The 18,278-nt window shown below is 34.3% G+C and overlaps 1 protein-coding gene across 1 annotated transcript; it reads left to right on the forward strand.

Annotated features, from left to right (window-relative positions):
• Window positions 1-446: 446 nt before the first annotated feature.
• Window positions 447-2,500, forward strand: LOC120199212. The gene is made up of 5 exons (XM_039200374.1): window positions 447-558; window positions 690-867; window positions 1,804-1,863; window positions 1,993-2,011; window positions 2,100-2,500. The coding sequence occupies exons 1-5, from the start codon at window positions 447-449 to the stop codon at window positions 2,460-2,462; spliced, it is 732 nt and encodes a 243-aa protein (XP_039056305.1). The 3' UTR covers window positions 2,463-2,500.
• The last annotated feature ends 15,778 nt before the right edge of the window (window positions 2,501-18,278 follow it).

Below are 18,278 nucleotides of genomic sequence, written 5' to 3' on the forward strand. Positions count from 1 at the left end.
GGTGATAGTCGAAGGTAAGGAAATTTTGTGATTTCTATTATTGTGCTACTATAGTTGATCATCAAGTTGTTGTATCCTGTGAGACAGACGACCAAAAGATCTCGAACACAATATCAAATATAAAGAATATTTTATTTCCTTTTGATTCTCTTTTATTAATAAGGAATTTGATTCTTTCTTTTATTTTTTTTCTCAGGTTTCATTATTGTTTCAAATTGTTACTCTCGGATAACAAATTCTTCTACAGAAAAATCCATTTCTAAAAGTTCATGTTGTTCAGATCCCAAACAACAACAGGAACTTCAATTATTACCCTAATAATTTAGGAATAGTTAAATTGAGCTTGCTGACAGTATTTATTCAAAGAAACACTCTGTAGTGTCATTGTTTTTGCCTTGAGTCATTGAGATAATAAATTTTCAAATGATAGGTTTAAATCAACGAGTATGTTGGCCTTGGCTCCTGTACCCAACTTAGATTGTGATTTTTATCCAGAATACAATATCAAGCTGTCAAAAAGATTTTCCTTCAAATGGAAGCCCCTGCTGGAGCATCATGGTATGCCTTTTTGTGATGTTTTCATTCCCTTCTGTTGTGTTAATTTGTGATTCTTATAGTCTGAACATTCTGCTAGGGGAACTCGTGCTTTAAACCTGTCCTCGTGTAGTGGTTTTGTCCAAATGCCACAGAAGATTTTGCTGAAAGCAGGGATCTCTATCTGAATATGGTTGGAAGCTCTAATGGGATACCTCCAGGTAACTTTGATGAATACAACAGTTTTTCAGGCAGCCCTTCAATTTTATCTTCTAATAAGCTTTCTGGAGAGTTCCCGCGAAATTACTCTGCCCCTATCATAGGTCAATGCTGGTAGAAACTTCAAGTTTTACTTTTGCTGTCAGAACGTTATGTGTTATCTGTTTTCTTGAAATTTTAGTAATGCCAAGCATGCACATAATGTGATATTTACCATCATTAAAGAATAAATTAGTTTTTTTTCTTGTCGTTTTGTTTTTGGAATTTGTCAAAAAGAAATTATTGATATAGAACATACTTATCCTTATTTTCAATGTTACATGGCAGTTTCAAGAGCTCAAGTGTCAGCACCACCTGTGGTCCGTAAATGAATTGAAGAACTGTTCATGAATCGTGCGACGAGAAGTTTTTTTATGTTCGTTTATTTATTAAATGAACGAATATGAACAAGATTTTACGTCCGTTTAATTAAATAAACGAACATGAACAAATGGCTCGTTCATTCATTTACGTTTGTGAACGTTCGATTATATGTTCGTTCATTTATGTTCGAACAGGGGGCAAGTTGAATATGTTATGAAGATTATTGAAGTTGTTTGGATTTCAAGAAATTTTTTGTTATTGAACAAATTAACTCTAAGACTTTATTATGTTCATATAGCTTATTTATGATTTATGTATGTTTTTGTCGTATTCGAACAAATTAACTCTGAAGTTGCAGGTTATATTAATGAATTTTAAGTTGTTATTTTTGTTGTTTACTTTTTTTTACATTCATTTGTTGTGTTCGAATAAGTTTATTTTTTGTGTTTGTGTTATTCGTTTATGTTCATTTATTATGTTCGTTTGTTTGTGTTCGTTTATCATTTAAATGAACGAACATGAACAAACTATATTCCTTAATAAACGAACATGAACAAAAAAATTTGTTCGTTTATGTTCGTGTCCGTTTATGTTCGTTTATTTATTAAATGAACGAAGATGAACATATCTCCATTCGTGTGTATTCATTCGTTTACATGCCTAACAACCTGGATTTTCTGTTCCCAGGAAGGCACCCCCTCCTGGATTTTCCTCTAATGGGAGAGTAGACCACAGTTTTAACACGAGGTAGGTTCACTTTTATTATTTGACTTGGATCGTTTGGTGTTTCATTGCCAGCAAATTGATGCCAACTTTGTTTTCCTTTTCCTTGTAGGATACTTGGACTCTTCGTCCCTGTTAAGAAACTGTTATCAGGCTCCAGGCCCAGCAAGTGGTAGTGTTGGAGATATAGACTTTAGGGAGGGCTCAACAATTCAAACTTAGATATGCAATCAAATTTTCCTCTACAATTGGGTCTCTAGGAAAATGAAGCCAGAGTTCAATTACTGGGGCAGAGATCTCTTTCTCCTCATCTGAACCTAAGATATGATGTCGGGGATGGCTTTTCTTCTCTTAATGACTCCTACGGAGTTTCTTCTAGGGTAATGGATCAATCACAAGTGAATAACATATCCCCATATGCACAGTTGTCTCTCCAACAGTGGAGGAATTCACATATGTCAAATGGTCCTTGGGATGGTTGTAATGAAATCCAGGGTGGGAACAATGTTGGCATGGCTGAGTTGCTCAGAAACGAGAGATTGGGACTTAACAAGTTCTATTCTGGTTATGAAGATTCGAAGTACAAGATGGGTGATCTATACGACAGAACATTCTGGATGTGATTGCTTTTGAAATCGACTCTGCGCTTAATTGACAATTCTAAGCTGACAGAATGACTTTATGGTGTCTGTTGACTTGGTCTCCTTTGGCAGCCTCATGAAGTATCAAACTTGAAACAACTCAAGCAGGTAACATTGAACTATTTCAAGTTCATTATTACTCTCTAGTTGTAGTGCTTCAAAAGGTAATATCTTGTGTTAATATTATATAGATTGGGGTTTCGGAAGATAAAAATGCACATGTGAAATGAGCTCTTCTGCCATGGCTAGTTCTGTTATAATTTCGTTGCACCGCATGAGTGCTAGCCGTATACAGTCGGTCCTCTCCCGTTGCAGATAGGATAGAGAAATAGATAGTTATTTGTGCTAATAAACTTATATTGTTATTTTTTCAAAAAGAAAATTATAAATTTTAAGATCTGAAATTACTCGATATACTAATTTAATTCAACTAAACCTTTATGGGATTTTTGGCAATTTATTAAGATTCGTCTATTTGCACTGTATATCTTTTGTCATGTTTTCTTGGTTTATATATGAAGTTGATTCACTCGTAGCTTCCATCTCTCGTCATCCCCATCTCCTTTTCTCTTGAAAATATTATTTTTGAATCAATAACGCTTTGTTCGTTTTTATTTAATTTTAAGCAAAAGCATACCTCTAATCCACCATAGCAGCAACAGAAATTTCCACCCAGAAGAGGCCAAATCAAGGTCGATAAAGAAGAAGAAGAAGAAGAAGAAGAAGAAGAAGAAGAAGAAGAAGAAGAAGAGAGAAGAGAACCAAAGACTACAACTCTGATGGCAAATCGATGTTAAAAAGTTGGGAAATCAATTAATCAAACATCCCAAGAACAGGGTTTAGCATGTAAGCAAAAAGATCCTCTAGACAAGTATGTAAACACGACACCTTCCCCCATAAAGGTCATAGCACTCTACGCTATTACAAAAACAGAGCAATGTTAAAAGCCCATCAGAGTATAGCAGACAAATATTGAACCCAAGCAACTCTCATGAACCATGAGCGGGCAATCACGACAATTGCAGATCATTTTGTTTACATATTACGCATACTAGCTTCCGCCGCAGGATCTCAACTCAAGAGACGACTCTTTATCGCCACAATATTCAGCCTTCCACTTCCATTTTCACATATTTGTTCTACTATGACTCTTTGGCAGTTCACCACTAAGACCATTTCGATCACCACCGTCCTCCAAACTCAATGTACACATATTCTCATCGCCCCGTCCTCCGAGATCAAATCTGTCATCTGTTAATATCCATCTTAAAAGCCCGTGTTCAGTTGTACCTGATAAAGAAAGATAATTATAACTTAGAATGTACCTCCTGCAGTATTTGGTCGAGAACATCCCAACAGCTTAACGAAAGGTCAAACTCAACTCTTAAGACCGTTTTCAGGTACAGATTGAAATATTTCCTCTAAACATCTTATGCAAACATTCCAATTGTATTTTCCCCTAAATTTTCTGTTGCTTTAGCAACAATTTCAATCAAGCCTGAAAGAAAACTGTACACTCTCCATTTTCAGTGAAGTACCCGAATCCGACACTCATGTACAACACAAGGATCCTTCAAATACATGAAGAAAAAACCAGAGAAAATATGTATAACTTGTGTCTGATAGACACACAAGTCCCAGTAACAGGTGGAGAAAGAGTCGACAAACATGGAGAGATTTTTATTTTTCCATACCATTTAGAGTTGAAACATCTATTTCGGGAAAGCTTGATAAGTATTCCAAAATCCAAAGCCATAGTTGGCGTCCATCAAAAGGAATGCCAGACATTGGTCTTGGTTTATAAGAGTTCAACACAGTGAGCAGCACTTGATCCACCTATTATTAAGAGAACAAATTTTATCAGTTTGAAAGCTTAAAAAAAACCCGAAAATATACATATGAAAAGGTATGTAAACTTGATTTTATATCATTGATGCTATGACATCACTATTTAAACAATAAGAAACGACCATAACCATGCATATAAAAAGCTACGTGCTCCATTCTTTAAAGTTTTCCTTCCTTGAAATTATTCTCAATTCATAGTTTTTCCTAATTGGTCAAGAAACAAATAGGATTTATGCAAGCGAAATACAACCAGAAGCAAAAAGGACTAGTTTAAACAGCTCTTCATCTTCATATAAGAATCTGAAGAAATTAGAATTATGGTCCAAATCAATCTTGGAGTGTTCCAACATATACTATATATATATACAAAAAATTTCAAAATTGTATCATCTAATCTGGTCCTATTATGTTCTACAGGAAACTCATGCCTAACCTTAGTGCACTGACAAGTTCAACTTCTCCACTAATTCCAAAAGTATTACGTCTGTACAGTCCAGGTACAGGGAAAAGACTGTTCTTCTTGTACATAAGAACTGCTAACTCAGCATGCAGAATCATGTTAAGAAATGAAATTGTTGAAACAAAGTTTGAAGAAAATCATGTTAAGCATTGAAATTGTTTGAAACAAAATTTGAAGAAAATCATGTTAAGCGATGTGTTTGTTCATACATGAGCAGCTAAAGAGTGAAGGGAAAGAGTACATAGTAAAACATGTGTAAGTTAAATGGTTGAAAATGTTGGAAAATTATTGAATGAATTGATGCTATTTATAGCTAATTAATAATAAGTCATGTCACTTAATGAATGGACTTAATTTTTGGTTTAAAATTACATCCATTCAATCATACTTATTTAATAATTCTCTTCATGAAAAGATTAAATCCTTTTATGAAGAGGTTAAGCCCTTTCATCAAAAGGAGAAGTCTTTTAATCAAAAGGTTAAGTCCTTTCATCGAAAGGTCTTAACCTTTCAATCAATTTCCTCTCCCTATATATAGGTTACTTGAGGCACAATTCTAAGACAAAACACAACTCAAGTTACAAAGACAACTTTGAGACACAATTCACAAAGTTGAATTATGATAACACTTAGAAAGTTCCTTTCAAATTTGTTATTTCCGGTGATAGAAAAATGCAAGATTATGTTCGACTGATCACTATGGTTGTGCTTACTATTGTGATCGTTTGTTGTTGTATCTTGGGAGACCGACGTCCAATGTTACCCAAAGCACCGAGGAGATGACGAATCTGTCTTTAAGGAAATTATTCATACAGGCCTCAACAAAAATCCTTATTCGATTTATCTTAATTTGTTCATCATATTCAGTGCTACATACGAGTAAACAAATCACGTTTTTCTATTTTAATTCTTTATTTATTTTGTTTTGTTTGATTATATAATAATTTTTATTATTATTATTTTATCTCGGATTAACCATTTTGTCTAACAATCTTAAGACATATTCTTTTCTCTTTTTTAATTCGAGACGAAGTCAGTATATTTCTAATTAAAATCATACGAACAATGGAGGGTGAATTTTACAACTCATTCTGAATTGTTGTATACGAGCCTTATAAATGGAACCAATTTTGGAGAACTAAGGGAAGTACGGCTTCTACTGAAATGCTTTCCCTCCCTCAAAAGTGCAGGTCAATGAAGCACTTGTGTACGTCATGTACAATACAAAGTGATGGCAGTAACCTTTTGAAGCGTCACATGCCTTTACAAAAGGAAATGAAAGATCTTTCCTTGTAACAAGGTAATTTGGTCAATAAAATTTGCATATGGGAAGCAGGCATACGTTGGTAAATTCGAATATTCCCAAAAGGTGAGTTAAATGTGCAAGTTTGAAAAATATGTAATTTTTATGGGTTTACTAATTGTGCTAGAAATTGAAGTGAGATATTCGATTATTATTACTTTACTTTGCTCACTTGCACATATTTGAACTTTGGGTTCATCAGTTATGTTTCGAGAATTAATTTATTAAATTCTCATCGTTTAATAGATTGGTTATGTTTTGGGTTTTATTCTCGTTGTCCAACAGAAGTTGGTTTTGTTTCGGATTTTAGTTTTAAATCTTGACATTTAACGGATTCAACAAAATAATGTTGATTGTACATTTCTATTTCGGGTTTTAGTTTTACTAAATTCCTGTCGTTTAACAGAAATTACTCAATTGTTGGATTTTAGTTTTTACTAAAATTAATTACGATAAATAAGGTACGGAACGAAATTGTGATATGCCTGTGAACAAAAATTGGGCCTATAATTCTGTTTCAGGATTTTAATATTGTTTTTCAACAAAATTTATTTGATTTACTGTTGATAACAGAAATCGTTTGGAGGTAACAACATTGTTACAAATTTTGTTTTAGAATTTTAATTTATAATTAAATTTTGTTGTTCAACAGAAAAAAATGGTAAAACAAATAGAATTAACTTTCAATTTATTGTTGAAATATTTACAGATTTTGGTTACATGTTTTTAAACAAAACAATGGTAACCCCACTGATTCACTTAATTCGTGATTTAAAATGTTGATTCCTATTCAAACTTTGAATAAAATTCAACGATGTCAGTGGTTGTGAGCCACAACGAGAAGCATGTGAAATTCATGGATAGAATTTCAAGACATAGCGACATAAGATGCTATATTTAATCATGCTGAATATGGTCAAATATAGGATGATCCTCCTATTCATAGAGAGAATGAGATAGACATTGTTGCCATTAAAGCTTAAAAGCATTCTAAGTTTCAATGTCAAAATTACATCTCAAATATATTGTCAGATACACCATATAAAGTAGTATGCATAAGATTGTTAAAGAATTATAAATGACATTTGGACATGTTCTGAGTACTCAGCAAATTATCTTTAAATAAGGTAACTTACAAGAAAATAGGTGAGACACCATATGAGTTATGAAAATGTATAAAATTTTCCTACAAATTTATCAAAGTCTGAGGGTGCCTTGTATAAGTATAATTGTAAGTCGAGACACATACGTCATCGAAATAATATCATTAAACAATTGACCTCAACTATAGTTATCTATATTGATTTTGTTAGATAAAAAAAATAACATTTTGGATCCGCTAAACAATGAGTTGAATCGAGATCATGTTGATAAACATCAAAAGGAATGTGACTAAAACCCATTAATATTTAAGGCGCTATGTGAAGGAAAACCCAACTTAGTTGACTGAAGATCCCAAGATCTAAATTCAATGAGACAATCTACTTGCATAGACCTTGTGAGGTCACTGCGAGGGTTCTTATCCCCAAGTTCATTCCTATGATGAAAATAGTGAGTAAAATGTGGAAAAGGTAAACAATGCTTTTAATGACCACTATGTGTTTCGGTTAACCGAACAACATAAGTCACCTATGTGAGAGTGAAGTGGAGCCGCTTCAAAGAGACTATTTCGGCATAGTTCTCTAAACTCTTGCAGAACCAGGAGATGTCCACGACTTTATGGACATAATCATGAGAACCAAAATCTTGTCAATGAGATATTTGTGTGAGGTATGTCATCGCTTACACCAATGGCAGGACAGTTTAAGGACATCACGTCTACTGGATAGCCAGTAAGGTAAACATATTCTCACAAGGGAAGGTTCAAAGGGGGACGCCTACCTATCCTATGAAAATATCGAACGTAGAATCTATCACCATATCGAGTCAGTGTTTGAACCATCAAGTTCATTCATGTGGAGGATAGTTGGAAAAATTATTGAATGAATTGATGTTATTTATAGCTAATTAATAATAAGTCATGTCACTTGATGAATGAACTTAATTTTTGGTTTACAATTGCATCTATTCAATCATATTTATTCAACAATTCTCTTCATGAAAAGATTAAATCCTTTTATGAAAGCCCTTTCATCAAAAGGAGAAGTATTTTAATCAAAAGGTTAAGTCCTTTCATCAAAACGTCTTAACCTTTCAGTCAATTTCCTCTCCCTGTATATAGGTTACTTGAGGCACAATTCTAAGACATAACACAACACAAGTTACAAAGACAACTTTGAGACACAATTCACAAAGTTGAATATGATAACACTTAGAAAGTTCCTTCCAAATTTGTTCTTTCCGGTGATAGAGAAAGGCAAGATTGTGTTCGACTGATCACTACGGTTGTGCTTACTGTTGTGATCATTTGTTGTTGTATCTTGGGAGACCGACGTCCAACGTTACTCAAAGCACTAAAGAGATGACGAATCTGTCTTAAGGAAATTGTTCATACAGTCCTCAACAAAAATCTTTCTTCGATTTATCTTACTCTGCTCATCATATTCAATGTCTACATACGAGTAAACAAATCACATTCCTCTATTTTAATTCTTTATTTATTTTACTTCGTTCGATTATATAATAATATGTACTATTATTATTATTTTATCTAAGATTAACCATTTTATCTAAAAAAAAAAAAACCCACAGGCCTTAATGGTAGGACCCTAGCCGAAGAACCAGAAAAGGGGGTGGGGAAATCAAAGCTGTAGCTTTATGGTTTATTTTGAATGAAAGAAGAAAGAAAAGCAGAGTTGACAACCGGTAAGCGTATGACACACAAGCAGCTAATACCTTTAGTTTCAGGCAATGTATCAGTCTTGGTATCAAAATGGATTGAATTACATTTTTCTCTTCTCATTCGATTATTTTAATAATTAACTTAAGAGTTAATATCTAAATTTATATACTATTATTGAAGTCTATAACAAGCATCATTCCGAGTCTCTAGATTCAGGCGTGTCCTGGAGCTTACCAACCAGCAATCCATGGAGTACTCAGTACAGTTTTGTTACGGAAGAGAATAGTACTGATAGTACACTATATTTTGTCTGCGCGTTTTAATTTAATATTATTATGGTTATTAGATTATCTATAATTTTAATTGTTTGTATTCGATAATTATTACCAGTATTTGAGTTAAGTTTTGGTTACGTTAATTAAAAATTTGTACTTAAGTTTAGGTTGTTATAAACATAATATAACATGCAAGTATGTATTAAATAATTTTTTTGACTAAAAGAGTCGGTTGCTTTATTAAGAAAAAACATAATGCCCAAGCAGTCTAGCTGTACTCCACAAGTCGAATAAAAAGAATCAGCAAAAGCAGGAAGGAAACAGGAAGGAAACAGGAAGCCAAACAAGAAACAAAAGCAGAGCCACCATCGTGGCAAGGCAACCAACACCCTCACTTGTAGAAGATGACACAGGGAGCCTAGCAAGAGAGTAGAAAACCAGGAAAATTAAAGTCTTCACAAACACATCAACCCCAATCAGATTAGGGAGGGTCGAGCCAATGCCTATTTTTTTTATTAAATTTTATTTATATGTCAATAGGTTACAAATATATTTTACAATAGCCCAAGCCCGAATGATTGGTAAAACAGATTCAAAACAAAGTCCGTATGAAAGGAACCCAAGCAGATTAGGATTTTCATCACGTTCCCGTGTAAGGCGTCCAACCTCAGCCGTTGGATCCGTTTGAAGATCAATGGCCCAAATGCACCTCATATTAGGGTTTCCCCCTAACCGACTAAACCCTCTAGCCGTCGCCTACTATCAATCGTTGGATTTATGCTTGATCCAACGGTCCAGATGATGAGAACATTTGGGTTTCTAAAATCGTAGACTAAAAGTGTCACCGCTTAAGGTAAGCCTTTACCGTCACCGTAGCTTCTGTCGTTTACTCCTGTCACGCCGACGTAACCGTTTAGACCAACAACCGACAAGAAATCAATCAACAGTGAACAAATCAGTCAACAAGCAAATCAAGAAAAAATAATAAAATAATATTGAGAATCACGAAAAATCAGGAGCATTGAGTATTAATCTAAAAGAATCATGCCCCTACAACTGAGCTTCTTTGTACCATCAAACAGTTCACCATCCAAATAGATGTCATGCAACAACAGATAAAAGCAGAGGATTTTTTATAACAAATAAAAAGGAAAAATGAAAAAAAAAATCAAACCTATAGCTTGTTTCGAAGCTTCAGATCGATAATATCTTCGGTCAAAACCTTCATTGGTGAATAGGAAGCAACATATCTCACCGAGAGCTCCATCAGACAGTGGGTTCGACAGCCACAGAAGATAGATTCTTCGACTTTTTTTTTTGCTAGATCTAGTGCTTTAGAGTCGTTTTTGGGTGAAGCTAGCCCAGATTTTGGATTTGGGGAAGTGAGGAGAATGTTTTGGTCAATTTTAAATTTTTTGACCATTGTCCATGGTGACCGACGTGTCGAGATGTTTCTCTGCCTGGCGATGGAGAGTGCAAATAGTACACCTCAAGGGGTGTAACTAGTCTCGAAAAAGTGAGTGTTTATCTTCCCTGAATCAGATGAAACACTAAGTTTTAGAGTCGCCACCAATCTTTTAATATGGTGAGATTGGTAACCAAAATGTTATATTATTCTAATAAAATTCCTAAGAATAATATTAAAATAGTACAACTCGAGTCTGCTTACCAGAAAAATGAGTTCGGAAGTCGGTTAGGTATGGGGAATGATTAGCACCCCCATAACGCCAAAAAAATTAGCACCCGTGTTTATTAATTAGTGTCTTTGCAATAAATGATAAATTTGTTCTTTAAATTTAAATTTACAAATAACTTAATATAAATAATTGTTAAATAATATTTAATATAAATATTACTAGTCCTATTATAATATTATATTATAATCACATATAATAAATTATAAATTATGTATGATAATAATCCTAAAGTATAAATACTAATAATAATTAATTATATAATAATAATTAATAATTAAAGCATAAAATATTAAAATTAATTATCATAATCCGAAAAAATACTAAAATAATGTACTAATTATGTAATTTAACCTAAATTATTAATACGGGACATAAATAATTAATATTTAATGACTAAATATGTAATTTTACCTAAAATATATGTATTAATATAGTAAGGACTAAAACAAAAATAATTAAAATGCGAAAACAAAATTAAAAGATACAAAACTTGATTTAGGGACCAAATCGTAAATATTACAAACCCATAGGGACCAAGTGTGTAGTTTACCCATGCTAAAATTACAAAGATACCCTCCCCTAAAACGACGTCGTACAATAGAGAGTATAAATACCCTAAACTGGCTCTAAGGCCTTCATTCTCTCAATTTCACTCTTTTGTTTCTCTCTCTCAGGAGAGAGAAGCTCTCCATTCTCTCTAAACTCCCTCACCAGAGGGATGGCCGGCCACCAGCCGGTAGCCATGAGCCTCCACTGCCGCCCACCACCTACGGTGTCCGGAAAATAACAAATTACACTAAATCGAAGCCCTCAACCTTCTAAAAACCATTCCGATCCTCTTTTCTCCTAAAAAGTCACCCAACGACGTAGGTCTGGAGATATACCTTCGAAAAACCAGACGATCTTTGATTTTCTCGGTGTGTTTTTCCTCTTTTCTTTTGGTTTTGCTTCGTTGTGTGTATGGATGCTTGCTATTATGCTTTCTTTGTTTTTGTCTCTCCTTTGTCTTTGTTTCTTGTTCTCTTGTTGTTGTTTTGCTTGTAGGTTCGAGATTTTATAACCCTCAGAAGTCGGTCGAAATGATTATCCCTACCGGTGAGTCACTGGACCTACAGTGGTGACTCACCCTAGGGTTATGCGTTGTACGACTCTTGTGTCGTCTCTGGAATCTTTGGGAAAGATATGGAGAGGTGGTGAAGGCGTGGCATTCTTCAGTTGGAGCAGCTGGAGGCGGTGGCCGGAATAGGCCCTAGGGTGGTAATATAATCCTAGGGTTCCTACTGGATGGCTGTAGACCCTTTAATCTACCTCTGATCGTGTGGCTATGGAAGAACGGCAGCGTTGGAGAAGTATGGAAACCCTAGCGTGTATGGGCCTTCTGGTGGGCTTGCTGGAATTAGGCCTGGACTGGTTGCTGGGCCTGAATTAGTTGTTGGGCTTGAATCAATTGTAAACTAAGTCTGGACCTAACCCGAATTGGGTTGTATCTGGCTAATAGTTGAACTTGTAACTTAGTCCAGTGAGCATTTCTTTGTAACCGAGCCTTCGGCCTTTATAAATAATAATATAATAATATTATTATATATAATAAACGTCATTCGGATGAAAACTATTGTCAAAATTTGCCTCTCTTTGCTTATTTTTATGTAAACAAGAATAAAGCAAAGATAAAAAGACAATAAGTTTTCGTCGAGTGAACTCCATGCTTTGCTGGGAGATTCGTTCCACTACTCTTTCGTGGAGATCGAACTTTGATCTTGCTCTTGCTTCACTACTTCTTATGTGAAGATCAGACTTGAGGTTGGGTTACTTTACTACTCTTCCGTGAAGGTTAAATTCGAGACTAGAATACTTTACTACTCTTTCATGAGACTTCATACTTTGCTAAAAAATCTGTTCCACTACTCTTCCGTAGAGAGCGAATTTTGATTTTACTTTTGCTTCACTACTATTTCATGAAGGCTGAGGATGATAAACTTAAGAAGAATCTGTTTCACTACTCTTCCGTGAAGATCATATTCGAAGTTGGAATACTTCACTACTTTTCCGTGAAGGTTTCATACTTTGCTGAAAAATCTGTTCCACAACTCTTCCGTGGAGAGCAAATTTTGATCTTGCTTGTGCTCCTGCTTCACTACTCTTCTGTGAAGGCTGAAGACGACTTAAGAAGAATATGTTTCACTACTCTTCCGTGAAGATCAGATTTGATATTGGAATCCTTCACTACTCTTCCGTGAAGGATGAATTAACTTGAGAAGAATCATCTTGCTCGAGAGACTGACAGATGACCCAAAGGATTTACAAATGACCCGAAGGCTTTACAAATGACCCAGAGGCTTTACAAATGACCCGAAGGCTTTACAAATTACCTGGAGGTTTTACAAATAACCCGGAGGCTTCACAAATGACCCAGAGGCTTTACAAATGACCCAGAGGCTTTACAAATGACCCGGAGGCTTGATAAATTACCCGGAGGCTTTATAAATGACCCAGTGGCTTTACAAATGACCCAGAGGCTTTACAAATGACCCGGAGGCTTTACAAATGACCCGGAAGCTTTACAATTGACCCGAAAATAATTTATTGGGTAAAAACTTCTTACTTTCCAAAAACTTCATTTTCTAAAAAAGATTAAATGAGAAACTTGTTGATTGGGCATGCCCCAAAAGTAATGCTTCTATTGTGGATTGCATCCATCTATTCTTCAGATGTTTTGTCTCTCCTAACATGGTACCTTATACTTGTAAGGTATTTTGTCCCTACATCTTCATGTGAAAAAAAGCAATCAAATGTATCAATGAAATACATGATCTTTTATGCAAACGATGTTCTTATGAATGTATCAATCTTTGTTTGAATCCAAAGTTTGATCTTCTTCTTTTTTAAGGCTGTCTTCAAACAATATAGCGACTTATGCTATCAAACTTGCATTTTTATGGAACCATCTGGTCAACTTGTATCTTTGTGTCTTCTTTGTCTCAATTTGCATGAAAATCTCAGAATAATTGTTTCATTTACGGGACTCTTGCCATACTCAGAATTTGACCTTATTACCCCACTTTTCTTGATAACACCAGCTATCTTTACCTGAACTTATGTAGAAATCCAATAAAGCTTTCATCTTTGAAAAGATAATCTATTATCTTTGTAGAATGTAGATGTAAATGTACCAAACTCAGTAGAGATTAATCAAGATATCAGCCACGTTTGTTCTGATTTGACTCTTGAAACACTTCACAAGAAGGATTTATCCTAATTCCTTTTATGTCTCCACATTTAATTAGATCTCAAACAAGGTTATTCAAACCATATCATGCCTAGATTTCTAACAACAACCTATCGTTCAATCTTAGTTGGCTCCCCTAGTTTTTTGTTGTTAAAATTACAACGCTCATTCTTGAAAAAAAAATCTTCATCATTTCTCATTTCTGAATCTTGGAATTTGAAGACAAACTTCATCTTATGTCAACCACATTATCGTAATATTGGTTTAGCACCATAATTATTGGTTTATAAAACATTTAACAACACATTCATCCTTTCATATGGCTTATGCATAGATTTCTCAATAAGGAATTCTTTGCATGATGTTTGAAGCTTTTTGCATAACATCACAGTGATACTTCAATAAGATTACAAATGGAATCATATCAGGGAACATTTGACAACACATTCACCCTTTCTTGTGGCTCCTATGGGGATAATGTAAATGTATGGTAGACAAAACAGTGATGTATAGTCAATTCTACTGTCATTGTTTCACCATTTTCATTCTTCATACCTTTCTGTTTTATTGGGAATATTTGCTCAAATTCATGATTTTTCACTGATAAGGGCTTGCAGCTTGCCCCAATATTTGCCTTCAAAATGCCCCACAGGGATTTCTGACTGAGATGGGCTTTACATGCCCCATCATTATTTCACATTGATATAAATCTTCAAAATGTCCCTATATTCCAAATTATAAGGCTTACTCTTAATGTCCATTTAATTTGGATCTCATACTTCTCACGAGGTCCAATTTTGATAATGTCCCATTGCAGGTACTTATGACTTGATTCGTAACCAAATTTCTTAATCTTGAATGCTCTTATTCCTTTGATTGAAATGTTTGAGATATGTGCCTCTTCCAAATGAGGTAATCATCTTCTTCTTGACTATTTTCCCCAAAGGGAACATTATAAGTTTGGTTCTTCAAATTTTTTATCTTTCGGGCCACTTACTTTCAAGAATATGAAATGTTTCATTATTCTGGCCTTGCTCATTCTTTTTCCCCATACATGTATAATAAGCATCAACTTGCTTAATGATTCTTTCTTATTTGAGACTATTCTCTTTGAAAATGTTCTTTCTCCTTTCTTATCAAAGAATGAAAGAATTTTGTAAAATATTTCCCCTTATAGATTCACAATAAAATCAAATCATAAGCATGAATTCAAAGAACATCAAAAGAATCAACAACTTTTACCATTTCAGAGTTATAGTTCTTTGACAAGTATCAAGATTGAGAGGTTAGTTTCAGGTTGGCTTCCCTATTTTCTATGGTTACATCTTAGTGAAGATGGATCTCCTCTCTCGCTCTTTTGTGAACATTGTCACATGCCTCACTTTCTTTGACTTGGTATCTTTCACCGGATGCGTACAAAATGACACAACTAGCATAGCCAGTTACTAAACCTTCTAGAATACTTCCATTTCAATTCTTTGAAATCCTCGATTCTATCCAAAGCAGTGTAAAAATATCGGTCTAACAATGAAATTTCTGTGTGCACATGTGTGAAATAGATTATAACAGGTATTTATTTCACTTTTTTACAACAACTTCTTCTTTTTCCATTTTGGCTAGCTGAATTCAGCTTTATTGTGATTAGCCTTCATTGGGCTAATTGAGAATTATCCATAAAGCCAGGGCTATTAACCAATTGCTTTAGAGGGATAGCTTTACCGCATATATGACTCTTATTTTTTTATGAGAACCTATTATAGTCTATGTGTTTGGTGGAATTCGGAAAATCTCATTACCAAATTTCAATTCCCAAACAGCTGACTTTAGACTAGATTTGTCAAAGTTTTATCATCGAACCTCCTTAATAGAAAAGTAATCTAGTCAACTTTGCAATGTTACAAAAGATCCCCCATATTGTATACTTTTATATGTAAATACCAAGCCTTCTGTCTAATTCCTTGCATTGGAGAAGGCTCTCTCATATTTGTGGGAGGGTAGTGTTTGGGATGCATTTCTTCTGAGGTAAGGTTATGGTCTTTTTTTTTTTGGTTTTCAATCTTGATACTTTGTCAAAGATGTATAACTCTTAATTGTAAAGAGTTTTTAATCTAGTGATACTCAAAGAACTACAAGATTACAAAATTGATTCAATGCTCATAACCTTAAAAGTAACACAACTTTATTTATTATAAAAAAGGCAGAGAAAGGAACAAAAACATATTTAAACAAGATGCTACAAAATGAAAGGTACAATAGTGGTGGATAGATAACAACTTCCACAGTCCCATTATTCCTTAGATATCGGGTGTATAGTCAAACCAGGATCTTTGTCCCTATTTGCCCCCCATTCCTTGATCATTTCTTAGGTTGCTTCTTTGGATGAGCTTTTAAATACACAAATCTCTGCTTTCTCCTGAGCTATCTCTTTGTCAAATCCCATCATCATCTTTTATAACTGGAAATTGGGCTCAGTTTGAATTTTAAAACAAATTTCTTTGGTGAAAATAGTTGTATCATGGTTCTGGACGCTCCTTACAGTTGTGATTGGAGTAGTATTCACTATACTCTTTAAATTGCCCATGCTTCCCTTGATTTCAGAAAATCTGATATAGGTGTATGAGGTGTTTTCAGGGTTGTACTTTCTCTATTCCTTTTTAACCTTGTTGGCTAATATCGAATTACTTTTCCTTTTTCTTTCTCATTTCTCCTTTTTGTTTCACCCATCAAAGATGTATCGAGAATTAAATCGGCCATACATACTTCATCTTCATTGGATTTGCCTTGTCCTCCATTTATTTTGATACTATCAACTTTATTTTTGGTGTTGACTCTTAAATGTTTGATCAAAATGGATTGACTGTTACCATTCACTTCTATAATTCCATGAGTCAAAAGATCTTGAACTCGTCATTTGAAGTTGCCACAATATTTTATGCAATGTCCTCGGATTCCAGCATGATACTCACAAAATACTTTTTCATTATAACATCTTGGATAAGGAGGTATCAATGATTTAGCCAGACATGGGACAATAAGTAGGGCTTTGTGTAACTCGGAGTATAACTTGCTGCATGAGACTGAAGGAAAATAGGGTAGAAATTCCATTGATATCACTGTCTCCTTACTATTTCTTTTCTGAGGACCTTGTGACTGATAATTAAAATGTTTGCTTTGAATGTTTGATTTTTGACCAACATCTCGAGAGAGATGATGACTTGAAGATTTCTCTAGTTTTGAATTTCTGAGGAGCTTAGGTTTCCCATCTTCGAAACATAACAACCCTTCTTCCATAAGGCCTTGGACTTTTAGTTTTAGAATTATACAATTTTTTGTAGAGTGACCAAAATCTCCATAATGATAATTGTATGGATTCTTGACATTTTTCCAATTTGGATGCAAATAAGTACTAGAAGGAATGGGTGTTACAAGACCACTTTCAAAGAGAAAGGGTAACAACTCTGAATATGAAATTGGAATGAGATGTGTCATCCTCTTTTCCTTATTGCCTTTTTTAGCCTTTTTCAATGGGACTTGTTCCATGTTTCTTTTCTTTGAACCAACTTCAATGTTCATGTCCTCTGTCATATTTCTCGATCCATGAAGCTGGGTTAGATTTCTGAGTTCCACAACAGGTTCTTGGTCATTTGTCATAATATTAGTAACTGTTTCATTAAGATCCAGACTTTTTACCAAGGCTTTCATCTTTTCATGCTCAATAGGGTCTTCTAACATCTTCTCCCCATGCACTAGAGTAACCATCATATTCATCAGCTTAGACATATGTTCCCTAGACTCAGCTTGGAACATTCTTGTTTCTTTAAACATTTCTCGTTGAATCTCTACAAGCTGCTCTTGGATTCTCTCAATCTTTCCAACTCGAACTAATATTTCATTCATTGTTTTCAATCTCTTTTTAAAGACCTGCCTCGATTCTTGAATATACTTTCAAAATTCTTGATTCCAAAATCCTTTACTAATTATTCTCATGTCTTCGTGATGTTAACATATTATGTAGAGCATGAATGTAAATACAAATGTACATGTAAATGCATATATGGAAGGGTGTAATTCAAGAGTGATCATCTTAAAACAGCTTCTATTGAACACAAAAATGTGTTTTTTATTAGATCCAAAAGATCATTACATATAAGAGATAACTTTCTTTCTAATTTTTCTATCTCCTTAAAAAGCCAAGTTAATTTCCATT

This window comes from Hibiscus syriacus, unplaced genomic scaffold (genome assembly GCF_006381635.1).
Source record: "Hibiscus syriacus cultivar Baekdansim isolate YM2019G1 unplaced genomic scaffold, ASM638163v2 tig00005406_pilon, whole genome shotgun sequence".
In the NCBI taxonomy this organism is placed as follows: Eukaryota; Viridiplantae; Streptophyta; class Magnoliopsida; order Malvales; family Malvaceae; genus Hibiscus; species Hibiscus syriacus.